Below are 14,940 nucleotides of genomic sequence, written 5' to 3' on the forward strand. Positions count from 1 at the left end.
CATCCTAGTTACATCAACAGCTTATTTTCGCCAATTAAGCGTAGCCCGAATAGAAACAACTTTCTTACGTTACTATTGGAAGATAATGCAATAAACTTCACTTCAGAAACAAATTTATATTATAAAACAAAATAATTATTACGGAATTAAAACGTCACACATCTTTCTTTGCAGTCAGCCAGAAATTTCGATTCATTGAATCCGTTGCTTTCAGTCAAAACTCTTTGGTAGCAGTTTTCATTTTGTCTGTAGTGTTTGTTTTAAATTTTTTACTTCCCCCGTGTTCTCGTTGTTTTCATCGGATTAACCCGGATAGTCCGCAGTGGTATCAGTTTATAGCTCAAGTTGGAAACAAGGAATAATTGTAAAACCATGTTTGTATCTTGGTTAATAACCGCAATAAAAAATCCTCAACGGTTGTCGGTAATGGGCCCTATGTAAGTTGCCCATTGTCGTTGAAAAGCATAGAAGAAGTGTGTCTCCATTGATGTTAGAAAAGTTTTTCATCTTTAACCTAAAATTATGATCAATATCAAAATATAAGGCTCTGAACATATGGCATACGAAAATAAAATATCATTATCCAGCTCCGTACATACTTATCAAGATGCCTAAATGCTCGGCCAAATGCGGAAAAAACGCAATATTAAAGGTATACTTTTAGCAAACTAGCAACAGGTTAATTTATTTATATTTTTAGAGACCAAAAACTGGCGACGTACTTTGTAAGGAATGTTTCTTTGAAGCATTTGAAAATGAAATACATTTTAGCATTAAAAGAGCCAAATTATTTCGTCCAGGTGCCAAGGTCGCAATAGCTGCATCAGGCGGAAAGGATTCTACAGTTCTAGCTCATGTTCTTAAATTATTAAATGAAAAGTACAATTATCAATTAAATCTTGTTCTCCTGTCTATTGATGAGGGTATAACAGGATATCGAGATGATAGTTTACAGACTGTCAAACAAAATAGGGATGATTATAAAATACCTTTAAAGATTTTATCTTATAAAGATCTTTATGGATGGACCATGGATGAAATAGTTACAGAGGTAGTTTTTTTGCATGCTTTGGTAGGGTAAGTAATTGTACAATTTTTAGATAGGAAAAAAAAACAATTGTACATTTTGTGGAGTGTTTAGAAGGCAGGCCTTAGATAGAGGCGCGAATATTTTAAAGGTTGATTACTTAGCCACTGGTCATAATGCCGACGATGTTGCAGAAACTGTATTGATGAATATTTTAAGAGGCGATTTAGCTAGACTAAATAGGTGTACTTCAATTATTACTGTAAGAAGATATCTACAAAGCGAAGCAGTGGTTTGGTTTTTTATTTTTAGGACAGTGGTGATGGCATTCCCAGAGTGAAGCCCTTAAAATATGCATATGAGAAAGAGATAGTCATGTATGCATATTTTCAAAAATTAGTTTATTTCTCTACAGAGTGTGTGTATGCTCCAAATGCATACAGAGGACATGCTAGGATGCTCCTAAAAGATTTAGAGAAAATTGACCCCTCAATTATCATGAGTATAATTCATTCTGGTAACATCTATCAAAATAGTAATGTTTAAAGCAACATTATTTAAATGTGATCATTGCAGGAGAAAATTTAAGAGTAAATAAGAATGCAAAAATTCCATCATTAACATGGTGCAGCCGGTGTAATTTTGTGTCATCCCAAGAAATATGTAAGGCATGTGTACTTTTAGAAGGCTTAAATAAAGGTTTGCCTAGATTGGGAATAGGAAAGTCAAGCAAAGCTAAAAAAATACTAAAAGAAAATAAAAATGTTAATGTTAATAGTAGTTCAAATACTAAAAATAAAGTAGTATCAGATGCCATTTGCCAAAACACATGTAATTGTTCGCCAAATAATTTCAAAAATATAGATAGGGAAAAATAATTAGGGTCAGTTGCAGTTTTGAAAATACTTTCAAATGGTAAAAACAATTTTTTGAAACAAATATTGATTTATTTACATCACTACAGTAAATATGCTACAGATCTGGTTTCAATTGTTGACCTACAAATTGGGCAGTGCTCAGTAATATCTTCAGCACAATCTTCACAAAGACACACATGACCACATGGTAATAATATCATCTAAAAATTCAATTTAAAAATAAGTTGCTGGTAAATTGACAATGACTTTTATAATTTCACTGAATAGATACATAAAATAATTAACTATGTAAGTAAATAATTTTTTTTCTATATGGCAATTTTTGACAGGCCAAATTGGTAATTTATTTTAGTTAAAAAATAAGACATCCTAAAACTCTTGAAATGTTTTTTTTTTATGCAGAATCAAACACAATTTCCTAGTAAATAAATATATCTGAATAATATAAAGTGTTTTAACATTGTGTACTTAAACTCCCCTACCCTTATGAATATTGCAATAATTGGCAATTTGGCCAGAATAAATGTGTAACCTACCTCAATTGGATTACTTTTGCAAACAACACAGATTTGATTCTCTTGAACTTCAGTATCCCTTATCATCCTTCGCCTTTTCTTTCTTGTTTCTTCAAGTTTTACTTTTCGTTCCTCCTCTTTTTTCAACTGCTTTTTATACTTGAAAAATCTTCTAATCAAAATACCCGCAAGTAAAATACCTACTGTTCCAAATAGCAAACATAATAACCGGAAATTTTTTACTGATTTCTCTATTTTCTTGAGCAAAGATGCAACAGTCATTGTGGTTAAATAATATGTTCCAGTAGTTGGAGGCTGTAACTTGAGAGTGCCATCTTCCTTAGAGTATATTAATTCTCCAATACCAGTAATGATAGTCCCTTGTCGGAGCATTTTTTCTGTCGATTGAACACCCCTTTGACGAACACCAGCAAAGAAACCCCAAATATGATCCATCATTGTGGGAACCGTTGGATGGAATGTGTCAGATATTACCTCCATATCTAAATGAATGTAGCTTTTTAGATGATAAAAATGTTGTGGTCAATTTCAAAAAGAAAAATTTGGTCTTAAGCAATTAAAGGAAAAATTGAATGTGGTGCACACTTCTAGTAAAGTGAATTTAAAATATTTTGGGCAATATTGTTTAGCCATTTGCCTCATCTTCGTGCAAAAGTAAAGTATCTGGGTTTTTATTGTCTGAAACTCTTATTATGTGAATGCATTTAAACCAAAAATATTAAGTGCAAGGTTGAACCCTTTCTTATATTTGGATGAAGAAAATCCCATTTTAGAACCAATATATTAAAATTCACTTAAAAATACACTTCATTTACCTAAATATTCTGCAGCTAAAGGGTCGGTAATTTCTACTAGTACCCCTTTATTTTCCAACCCGAAAGGCATGACATTATGAACATGTTGTATGGTTCTTTCTGAATCAGCCCAAAAGCCGGCACTGCTTCTTTGAACAACATGTTCCTTGATTTTTAATGACTGAATTACTCCATGGACATGGGGATTATTATTACTAATTATTGGATTTCCCAGAGGTTTAACTGAAGCACGCAAAGAACAATATGGTAATTTTTCTTCTGGAAGTGTTTTTAGAATTTGTTCCAGTTTTTTGTCAATGGTCAAATAAGGCGCGGACTAAAATTGCATCAAAAGTACAAGGCATAATTATATAATTTTTATTGTAATAATGAACGGTCATACCATTATCATATTCATCGAATTTTTGTTTTTGTAGTATTGCCTAATGCATGCTACCAAAATTATAGAATCAATTCCCAGTGCTATTGTTTCCGCCAAATAATCCATTTTCCGGCTTTAATAGCTTTATGTTTAAAATTTCATATTTCTTAAAAGGAGGTAATTTGTATAGTGTAGTCCTTTAGAGATTTTCCAGTCGTACATACATCGTACTACCAAATATGTATATAACAAAAAAAGGGTTATGTGGAACAAAGAACAGAAAATATTACAATATCGTGGTCTGTGTTTTAAACTTCTTCTTTACGTTATATTCACAAACAAATCAAGAGAGTCATTCGGCTTTTACTGATATACGTCGACGATTTATCCAAACAAAATATAAGCAACAGCAAATATAAATTTTACCGATACATGCTGATTCGATTTATTCCATTTATTCACGAATGGTTAGTTTTCCACATTAACTAGCTCTTCGCGATTGTCACCAAAGGAATCTAATGAAAAATTAATAAACTCTGGCGTAATCACTTGAATTATTTAAAGATTTAGACCTAGGAAACTAACCTTAACTTTGCACGAGACCTACCAAATTTCCAATAATTTTTGTATGATTGCAATGTCAAAAAATGACATAAATTTTTAGTTGTGTTTTTATTTTTTATATTTAATTTTTCGTAAATTGTAGTGTTGCGCTTTTAGGTAGTCAAAATGAATCGGGCGAAATCTCGCCAAAACGTTGAAATATGCGGTGATTGTGGCGCATCTGGTCAAGTAACAGAATAATGTCTGGTTCAGTTGTTATTGAAATTGTATTTTAGATGCGACATGGGCATCTGTTAATAAGGGCATATTGTTATGTACCCAGTGTTGCAGCATACACCGGAGTTTGGGAAGGCATATATCACAAGTGAAATCATTGCTAAAAAGTCCCTGGCACCCTAACCAATTAAATGTAATTAAGAGTCTTATTGCTATCTAGTGGAGTCAATAGATGTTTAGTGTTTATTTTTAGATGGTTTGTACACTAAATAATAATGGAGCAAATAATATCTGGGAGCATGCTTTGCTTGAAAACAGCTCTAAGCTGATGAAAAAGAAACCTGGTCCCAAGGATTCCCTTAGGTAGTAAATTCTGAATTAAGGGTGTAAAGATACAATATTTGCCATTTCATTGCAAAATGTAGTGCGAGTTACAAGTATACCATTTGTTTTTAAATTAGAGATTAAATCTTTGGAATTCCATGTACTTCTTATATATTTAGAATAATAATAATAATGATATGTATTGTTTCAGCATTTATTTTATTCTAAAGACATGTTAATATATTGTTCCTTTTGCATCGAGGTAATTTTGCAAGATTTATTTTTAGTGTCAAGCAAGAGTATATTAAAGCTAAACATCAACAATGTGCATTTGCATTTCGAGAAAATTATGAAGATGGATTATTGAGTGTGGAGAATGAATTAGGAAAACAGTTGCATGCAAGTGTTAGAACCCCAAATTTAGAAACCTCATTTAGGCTTCTAGCACTGGGTGCAGACCCCAATTATTTTCATGATGTAGGTTATATGGTTTAATATCAAAATTAACTACCCTTCAAAATAGACACTGTTTGACAATGATAAAAATTTGTTTGCTATTTTATCATATTAGCAACAGGTTCAGCTCCATTTTTATAACAAATGTTTTATTAGGAAAAGGGCTCAACACCTTTACATGTAGCAGTAAAATCGGATCAAAAGTTGCAAGTAGAATTGCTTTTGGTATATGGAGCAGATCCAACATGTCCTGACAATCAAAGAAGGAGTCCTTTGGATTATTCTAGGTACAAATAATTGTTATTTAAAACTTCATTATTGTCTGAATTAATTGAATATTTTAGACAATCTAACAATAAAGAACTTATGAATCGATTAATTGAAAGCCAATACGAAGTAACAGATGTATTTACCTATTATTTATCACTGAGAAAACCTGATCATTCAACGGGAGTGCATTTTTATATACCCCCAACTGGATTTAAGTCTAACCCAATTTCTTTAGACAAATTGCAAAAGGTTTGTAAGTTCCTGAATCCCAGTAGATTAGCAAATAAATATTTGGACATTGATTATATTGCCTGTAAATTTAAGGCACCCTTTTCAGAAAGTTTTATTAAAGTATATGGGGTTAGTTTGAAAAACTATTTGATTTTTAGTTACCAAATCATGTTTTTGAAGAACTGGTAACTGATGTTTATGATGAAGTCGACAGAAGGCAAACAGAAGCAGGTAAATTAATTTTTGTTTAGTTTAGAATGTTTTATGTATCATTAAATTGAATTTCAATACATTAACAACAAATTAAAATGGAATCAAGTGTTTTTGTTCTTTTTCATTGACTTTCCTTTTCTTTTATCGGCCTTCTACAAAAAGGATATTTTGAGGAGAAACAGGTAAAAGTAATTGATATTTAATGTCATTGGAATGAGTGTGTTTATAATTTACATTATATGCAGTGGTTCGTTTTGCCTGGTTTATTGCAATAGTTGCCTAGATAATGATACATAATGGCCTGTTTTAGGAAAATAAGAGGTCAGAATATTTTTATATTTTAATTCCTATTTTATTTTAATAATATTTTGTTTTGTTTAGTGTGGTTGAGTTGTGCAGACACTACCGAATTGAATGACGTTCCCTTTCTGCCCGTGGACAACACACTTTCAACAACCAGAAATCAAGGCAGACAGAAGTTGGCTAGGTTCTCAACTCCTGAGTTGAAAAGTTTAGTATATGATATTCTAGTTGACACCCAACGGAGACAGAGCATTGATCAAGGTAACATTGTTGAATTTTGCTAATTATTGGGTGTAAGACATATTAGATCTTACAACAGAATGTTGTAACAGCTATTGCTCAATATCCTATATCCAGCAGTTCAGAAAAATGTGGTCAACATAGATAGTAATAATAGTGCGTCAATGAAGATTCTGATTTGCAAAAATTGTAGAAACTAGGAACGTTTTTTTAAGAACATGGTTTTCAGCAAAGTTGATGGTATTTAAAGGAATAAATGTTATTTGGAAAGTTTCTGTCTGACTCAGACATACAATTAAATTTTTCTTGAAAAAATATTAAGATAAAGGTTTAAAAGAATTGTTTCAAAAAATTGCCAAAATGATACAAACCCATTTCAAATTTGTATGACTTTCCTAGTTTACTTTTAGTATCGATTTAGTTTGTTAATTTTTACAAATGTTTATTTTAAGCTAAACTTTAATTGCTAGCTTATTTTGTAAGAAATGAATAATAATTTACTCTTTTGAACTTTTAAACGCGGCTGGAAATCAAAAGTTGCATTTTTTGAAAAAGAAGTTTCCTAATACAATGACGTTTGTGGACGTTTCTCTTACATTTGTAGGTAGCACAATTCAATTAAGAGTTACGACAGAGATGGATGATGAGCCTCTATATGATTCTGTTGCATCAGATGAAGATTATGCTGTGCCCTTTTCAAAAGAGGATGATAAAGGTACTAGAATAAATAAAGACAGTATTATATCAATTGACAGCATTAGCAAGACAAACCAAATGTTGGAGCAACTTACAAAACAGCTGAAAAATTCTGACAACACAATTACTGATCTAAGAGAGGAGGTGACTCTATTAAGGCAACGCCTTAAGATGTTAGAGAATGAAAATTTTGAATTACGTGGTCGTTTATCACAGAAACATTCAGTCAATGGTGATAGCGGGTTTGATTCCTTGGAATTTATATCAGAGGTAATTTGAGCTATGTAAAAGGTTTAAATAAACAGGTGTTCTAAATTGCCAAGTCTTTGCATTTAGCATAACAGGATTCTAAACAAATTCTTTACTGAATTAAATAAAATTCCAGTTGCACATATGTATTTGCGAATGTTAATTTGAGTTTTTTGCTGCAATTTATTTCTTGAAAATGGGGTTATATTGTCGGATGGTTGCATGTTAGTATTTTTAGGCACAGCAAACTGATCAGTGTCCTGGTGTGCCAAATGGGACATCAACTGATGAGTTGGATTTGAAACAAACTCGCAAAGTACAAAGACCCTCAAGCATGTATGAAACCCGAGAGGGCATTAAAAGAGTTCCATATTGGCATGCAATGAAGAATCAGGTAAATGCAATTTGATTTAATACATAATAAATTTGTATCCCCTAGTATTTGATTGTTATTTGTTTTCATTAACAATTCAACATACATAGACTGTAATGTTTCTAGAAGCATCAAATTAACTGGAATTTGTGAGTTTAGATTTCTTGGAAGCTGTAGTTTTTCGTTATTTTTAATATTAATTGTTGAAACATTCAAAAACAATCTCTGAACTATTGATTTGCCATTTTACATGTATTTCATAATGGTGGGTCGTTATGCCATTTCTATGATCTACTTTAATATTATTAGCATATTGAGTTTCAATAAAACCAAAGAGTGGTGATATTAATGACAAATAAAAATAAATTGAATTTTAAGTTTGGACAAATGAATTTCCTAAACTATCAGTAAACACCTTTATAAAGATGTAAAGATCTTAAGAAATGTATACCATTTCCAATTGCTTGGCCACATTATGCTTAAATGTAAGTTAATTCGTTTTCAGATAAAGCAAAATGAACCCATCAGAAATACAATACAGGGTTTGTATTCTTCGCCAAAGGACAGGGAAACCATTTTGCAGTGTACTGAACAAATCACAAGGACCATTCAACAGTTGTGTAAGTGTATTCAAGAGCCAGATGGTGACGAATGTGTCAGCAGCGGCGAGAAGGTTAAATTAGCTATTTCCAAACTGGCCGCCACAGTTCCAAAGGTAATTCAAATAAGTTTAAATAATTATTCCTCAGTGCAAATACAACGAACATTTTTTATATTTAACTTGTTGTGATGTACTATAAAATTTTGGTAATGCATAATAAATGTAAACAGATCTATGCATGGGGGTAATTCTTTTTTCATGTTTTTCTATTGATGGAACCAACAACCAAAATGAAAATGTGTGTCTAAAGACACTTTTATTTGTACATTTGGACATTCAAAACTAACTTTTAAATATGAAAGGCCAGAGGCAGACATAATTTTGTTCACATATGCTCTTTTAATCAGTAGCATATGTACTGTTGCTCCTATCCTTTTAAGCTGCTTAGTACTACATGAGCTGCAAGTGTATTTGCGCATATACATTCAATAATGTAATCAACAAAAAAAAAAACAAATTACAAAGAAAAACGTATTCACCAGCACAGACTCTGTAAAAAGTGTTCCACAGCAAAGGCGACAATTAAGTCGACATAATCTATTATTTTATACAGACTTTGAAGTATTCAACAGCGCATGACATTCACGTAAGACTTCAGACAATTTTCTGTGGCACTCGCTCTTATTAGTGCACAAGTTCTGAAAATTTTCTGCATTGCAAAAAAACAAACATCTTTCTACAGACTTCAAACTCCAGTAAATATCACTTTTAAAATCAATATCTTTGCGTAACCAAAGGGCGATACATGAAAGATTTTGGCGATATATTGGACACAGATAGAGATGTTATTTTCAAAGCTTTTTGACTATTAAGTTTTATGACATGATATACTAAAGGTATAGGCAACATAAAAGCTATAAAATGTCTAGACAAGTAGCTTGTTAGTTAAATTCACTTTTTCTTTGTCAACTTCACATTACATGGGCCATTTAGAATTTTCTGTAATGTTAAATTAACTTTTTATATATTCCCAGACTTGGTTGAAATGCATCAAATAATAAACAATAGCTTCCAGCTGAAAAGTTTAACAATTTGATTGTTGGCCAGCTATTCTCTGTTTAAAGAATTTTTGCCGGTTTTGTCAAGGGAAAAGGGTGTTACTTGTATATCTGTAGCTATTGTTGATTGTAGGATACAGAATCAGAAAAAGTAAAACTTATGCTTGAAGTGGCCAATCACTTGCAACCTGAATGCCTCAGTCTGCAGGTATCAAGGATGAAAGGAGACAGCAAAGCGGTGGAACTTCATTTTGGTAACATCAGAGACATTGCTTTTAATCTCGCTAAGTTTACAAAAGAAATTGTCACAAAATATTCTTCAAGTCAGTGATAAGTCGAGAGTCTCTTATCTGCTAGTTATTAGTGATTGTGGTCTTTCAACATTCCATTAAGGTAACCATCTGTTTTGGCAAATGTTTTCACTTTTGTGGTCTATCAGAAAGAAAGAAAAAAAAACAGACTATCTGCATAAAAGATGTACATTTCTATTGTATATTGAACCATACATAGTCATAATCTTTAGCTTCAACAAAAAAGTAAATTTGACTACATGGACTAACTACGAATGTACTATATATAGTTGTGGGTGAGAGAAAGAAAGAATTACCAAATAAGAACTAATAATTCATTCAAATTTAAAAAAATACCTTTCCCTTCGGTTTGGTGTTTTTAAAAGACATCATTAATTGTCTCTGTCTTCTGATTTGTGTTTGTTTAGTTTTGGTGACTGTTGCGTGGTAAAACACGCTAAATTATTAGTTTTCTCGTGATAAGGCACTCATTTCAACTCTGTTACCGTCCTTACCAACACTATATCATCTGATAACTATATGAATATACATAGCTATCTGTTGTCAGTTTAAAGTAAAGACTCGAAGTCCAAGAGTATTGTCAAAGATTATATAAGAATAATATATAAAGTTGTCTAACTGCAAATTTGTTGTCCTCTTCCCTTCAGACTGTGTTTATCGTCCTAATAATATTATTGAAAGTGCAGGTGATATTACATTATTATATGTATATGTATAGATAATTTCTATGGTGAAGATGAATATTTCACATAAGCGACTGTTCACTTTACTCGATTCAATTTTTGCTTAATAAAAAATATTGTTAAACAGTCTAATAACTAATAATTACGAAATTGAGATTGTTATATTTAAAATACAAAGTTAAATATAAGTGTTGAATTTAGTTTGTTTGCTCTACAAATTTTTATATAAATATTTGTATATAACTAGAAGGGGAAAGGCAGTAACAGAACTGTAAATAAGGAGTTAGTTGGCCTTTTAGTATGAAGTCAAGGTTTCGCCCGTCAAGCATGATGAAGCCCACATTTATGAGCGAAAGCTTAACGTCATAAAAAAAGTCAAATCAATCACACTCATATTTTTTTATGTTCTTAAATGAAATGACTAACCTACCTGATGTACGTTGGGTGTGGGTATCTCCCATAGAAACATGCATACACACGCAGACACACAATTTAAAACAACTTTTGAAAACCTTAGTGGCAGGTTTGATTCACTGACTGATTTCTCTTTCACGCAAATTGTTAGGGTTATAATGGGGTGTTAAAAACATACATGGTTTTTGGTTCAATATGCTTCATCTAACACATGTTACTTAATGAAATGTTGAAGTTGTTATTTAAGTAGTTGTATGTAGTGCAATAAAGTTTAATATATAATGCTGAGTTTACAGCCACAGCTAGAACAGTAACTGAAACAAAATTTTGTAGCTGGGTTTTACAACCACAGTTATACCACAATTTACAAACATATACAACAGTAACAATATAAATGTAAATAACAACATAAATGTATAAACCTACTGATGATGCTGACTTGGTTTGCAATATGCGATAGTTTATGTATTTTATCAATTTTTTAATACAACTTCCAGTTTTCAGATAAAATCTAATAGGATAAATAGTTTAAGATCCGGACCAGTGTCCTGGGACCACAAATTTAAAATATTCAATTTCAATGAAGTGTATGGCACATAATAAATTTAAGACATTTAATAATTCAAATTTTAATCTGCATTTCCTTACTAGCATATAAGTTTAGTCTCCAACATTTCAGTGTATTCATTTTTTTCCGCCTGTGAATAATAAAGAGGCTTTTTAAATCATCCTATGTACATAATTTAATTTGGTAAGTGTATGTGTGGTGGTAAATTAATGTGTTATTATAATAAGTATTATATTGTGAAAAAATCGATTCTGATTTTAATTTACTAAAAAATTAATATGATTATTAGTTAGTTATTGTTTGTAGTGTTGATTTTATTGACTTGTACCACAATATTTTATTATATTATTGACACTTATTAGTATTATATTAACCTAAAAAAAGACTTACAGAGAACATTGTCATATATTTAGTGTTAAGGTAATATAATTTATACAAAGCTTTTTGCATTTTTTGTTATTTATTTGTCATCTTTTTTATTATTTCCATCAAGAGTATTTATTTGAATAATTCAAGATAATATGGTTGCATATATTCTGTATAACAGAAAATTAATTTTAAACAGTCAACATAAGTTTGTTACCCAATTTATTATTGGATGTATAAACCATTGTAGTATTCAACCAACTTTTAACTTGACCATTTATTAAAAGTTTTTATATTTTTTTATCCTTTTTCAGTTCAGTTTTTAAGTAATTGTATATCAACACTTCCATATTACAATTGCCAAATTTCCTCCAAAAAACATATATAATAAATTTGTACATTCATAGGACACTTCAAAACCGAAATCTTCTCCTACCACCACGTGAAATGGTGGGCCAAACTTTTTATCCATCTCATCTTTAATCATTTTAGCGGCCGCCTAAAAACGCATTAAACAAAGACATGGATAGTCATCTCTAGAAGTTATTTTATCCTTTAACTATATAGATCAAATTCAACTACCTCATTATTGGCAGAGTGTTTCTCACAGGCTGTAACTACAAGTTCCATCGATTCTGTTTTTACTTCTTCAGACATATCAGAATGCTAAAACATTATTTGGAGGAACCATTAAATCAATACCTTATGACTCACCCTTATGAGAGGATAAGTATGAATTATTTTTTTAGGTTCTTCACTTTTTTCCTTAATTTCGGGTTCGGCCATGTATCGCAGTTTTCAAAATATATTTGATTTTACTTGATATATCGTCAAATAAAATATTGACAAACCGCGCTTAAATTTGATTTTGTTTAAGGTCACGTGTTTTGTTTCGTTGTCTTTGGTTCATAGTATTAAGCTTTGGTTACTAATGATTTGAAAAGAAAATGTCACTTGTTTGTATTGAACTTAATTTCTAGAAATTATCCACACTAACTTAAAACTAATAAAAGTCAACCAATCTGGATTTGCTAATTCCATTTATGTGTTTTATTAATTCAAGTACAAGATTACGCTTTAAAATTGGAAAAAAGTTGTAATAATTTAGCACTCTATACGAAACAGTAACATTCACATTAACAACATTTAAAAGTAAAAGTAAATTCCTATAACAGGACAAACAGAAAGTTGTGACAATAATATGTCACTAAATAGGCAATATTCATATTGATTGGCTGGGGTACGTCACTTAAAAGTTTATTATCCTTTGCGATAGGCCGGGTGCGTACAATGTGCGTACAGTGTGCTTGCGAGACGTTCTTAGTTTTACCGTTCTCGAGTCATATCATAGATGAAATGGTATAAATTCACTAGTTTTGGTAAGTTTATAAAAATTATTTGGGCAATTTGCCTCGTGATAAGTCCAACACCAAAAGAGAAGAAAAGTGAGGTTTAGGAAGAACACATTAACCTCTGTTAACAAGACTGTATTTTACTGTTATTTTTAAAATTAAAAATTGAAAATGAGGCTTATTAAATTTATATTTTTTACAATTTTTTGTCATAAATCATTAGGCCAGTACAGAGATCCCCATGAGATGATTAGCGGTGCAAAGGAAAAATTAAATGGTCACCAAATGGATGAATATTTTTCCAAGTCTGCTAAAAAACCGACCATTTTAGACAACTCAATGTTTTATGTCCATTTAAAGCGAATTATAAGCCGAATTGTTAATTCAGCACATTTTGACAAAAGTGATCCTGATATATATATTGGTCATTTGGTTTTCGATATTACTCCTATTGATTTAAAGTTCTTAACAGATTTTAGAGAGGCAGAAGTAACATTAGATACATTAAGAAAACTTGACACTATTATTAGTGAAAGTTTCAGTAAAACTTTCGTAGATGAGTATTTGCAAGCTTTTACAGAGTTGCAGGTTCAGCTTTATTCTGCTGTTATAAATGTTCAAAATTTATGGCTCATAGGATCATGCTTTTTGATATATGCTGTGTATCAGTTATTTAAGACGAATTTTTCACTTGCTTATATCATAAAATACTTAATCATTGTTGTATTTGTCATCGACTTTGTTTTACGGTATCAGGTTTTATTGGAGGTAAACCTTAACTCTACAGCTGGTTAAATTATTTAGGTATTCAAAATTTATTGTTTCAGCAAGCTGAAGAACATAATTTGAATATTCAATACTCTGCAATGTGTGATACATCGAAAATGAGTTGGAGAGATTATTTTGTATTTTTAACCAGTGAGTGGTTTTTTAAAATTGAAATAATTTTGTTGGCTAATAAATTTTTGATTTATTAAGGCTCCCAAGACTGTGAAAGAAAGACGGTGACACCACTGGATGCTTTCCTGTATCAAATAAGGAATGTAATTGTAATCCCCTTACACGCATTTGGGTCAGGAATTGGTGGATTTGGAGCCCAACTGTATAGTATGTAACATTTTTTTCTATTATTCTTTAAAAAATGTATTTTCTTTTAGAAAATACTCCTTGGGGAATTGGTCTGCTATTCTTTCCTGTTTTGTTAATATTCACGCTTCTGTTGCTTGTGTTTGGCATGGCATTGGTCATGGATAGGACAATAGAGTTCAATTTCTTCCATTTAATTAAACTGAAATTTGGAGGCGGAGGTGCCGGAAACGCTGCGCTGACAGGTAGAATGGCTGAAAAATTATTAGATCGTCTATTTCATAGGCCAATGGTACAGGATATTAAAGTAAATGCCTCTAATAGCCACCACGACAATCAATTGCAGAACAATGATCAAGATGTAAAATATTTAGAGGGGCCCACAGCTGAGCCTCGTGAAGAAGATGGGGACAACTTGGCTCTTGCTAGCACTAATTGTAAAAAAGAAATCAGTGCAAATAAAAAATCAGTAGCAACGAAAAAAACAGCTACCGGTGATATTTCAAACACAAATGTTGATATTGAAACTATGGCCAATCGGACAGTTGATATTGTGGATTTAAAATAAACAAAATATTACTAACTTTTTTATTGACAGATATTTCGTTTTCGTGACATGCTTTTTACAATTTTATGTCTTAATGTCTTAAATAAAAAGTTGTTATACTGTGTATGTTCTTAGTTCGCTTCCCACAATCCAGCAAGCGAGTCTATATTTGCCAAAGTATTCCAGTAATAAAGATGTAAAG

At 31.3% G+C, this 14,940-nt stretch overlaps 5 protein-coding genes across 5 annotated transcripts; 3 read left to right on the top strand and 2 right to left on the bottom strand.

The window, feature by feature from the left end:
* The first annotated feature begins 537 nt into the window (after positions 1-537).
* On the top strand, positions 538-1,905 carry LOC132703902 (cytoplasmic tRNA 2-thiolation protein 1). Its single transcript, XM_060673426.1, has 5 exons — positions 538-652; positions 701-1,051; positions 1,101-1,289; positions 1,340-1,544; positions 1,604-1,905. Exons 1-5 carry the CDS (start codon positions 608-610, stop codon positions 1,903-1,905), a joined length of 1,092 nt encoding a protein of 363 aa, XP_060529409.1. The 5' UTR covers positions 538-607.
* A 65-nt stretch (positions 1,906-1,970) lies between these two features.
* LOC132703900 (mitochondrial E3 ubiquitin protein ligase 1) lies at positions 1,971-3,875 on the bottom strand. Its single transcript, XM_060673425.1, has 4 exons — positions 3,639-3,875; positions 3,257-3,572; positions 2,442-2,923; positions 1,971-2,105 (listed from the first exon to the last, which is right to left on the bottom strand). Exons 1-4 carry the CDS (start codon positions 3,741-3,743, stop codon positions 1,986-1,988), a joined length of 1,023 nt encoding a protein of 340 aa, XP_060529408.1. The 5' UTR covers positions 3,744-3,875; the 3' UTR covers positions 1,971-1,985.
* A 323-nt stretch (positions 3,876-4,198) lies between these two features.
* LOC132703574 (ARF GTPase-activating protein Git) lies at positions 4,199-12,055 on the top strand. The gene is made up of 12 exons (XM_060672915.1): positions 4,199-4,404; positions 4,457-4,590; positions 4,651-4,760; positions 5,009-5,198; positions 5,334-5,464; positions 5,522-5,696; positions 5,837-5,909; positions 6,273-6,455; positions 7,039-7,400; positions 7,618-7,773; positions 8,258-8,467; positions 9,545-12,055. The coding sequence occupies exons 1-12, from the start codon at positions 4,347-4,349 to the stop codon at positions 9,740-9,742; spliced, it is 1,980 nt and encodes a 659-aa protein (XP_060528898.1). The 5' UTR covers positions 4,199-4,346; the 3' UTR covers positions 9,743-12,055.
* A 22-nt stretch (positions 12,056-12,077) lies between these two features.
* On the bottom strand, positions 12,078-12,636 carry LOC132703575 (dynein axonemal light chain 4). The gene is made up of 3 exons (XM_060672916.1): positions 12,468-12,636; positions 12,336-12,419; positions 12,078-12,252 (listed from the first exon to the last, which is right to left on the bottom strand). Exons 1-3 carry the CDS (start codon positions 12,537-12,539, stop codon positions 12,091-12,093), a joined length of 318 nt encoding a protein of 105 aa, XP_060528899.1. The 5' UTR covers positions 12,540-12,636; the 3' UTR covers positions 12,078-12,090.
* Positions 12,637-13,175: 539 nt separating this feature from the next.
* Positions 13,176-14,759, top strand: LOC132702833 (uncharacterized). Its single transcript, XM_060671646.1, has 4 exons — positions 13,176-13,873; positions 13,933-14,023; positions 14,084-14,212; positions 14,263-14,759. Exons 1-4 carry the CDS (start codon positions 13,277-13,279, stop codon positions 14,757-14,759), a joined length of 1,314 nt encoding a protein of 437 aa, XP_060527629.1. The 5' UTR covers positions 13,176-13,276.
* Positions 14,760-14,940: the final 181 nt, after the last annotated feature.

This window comes from Cylas formicarius, unplaced genomic scaffold (assembly GCF_029955315.1).
Source record: "Cylas formicarius isolate icCylForm1 unplaced genomic scaffold, icCylForm1.1 PGA_scaffold_6__28_contigs__length_40554024, whole genome shotgun sequence".
NCBI classification, from domain to species: domain Eukaryota; kingdom Metazoa; phylum Arthropoda; class Insecta; order Coleoptera; family Brentidae; genus Cylas; species Cylas formicarius.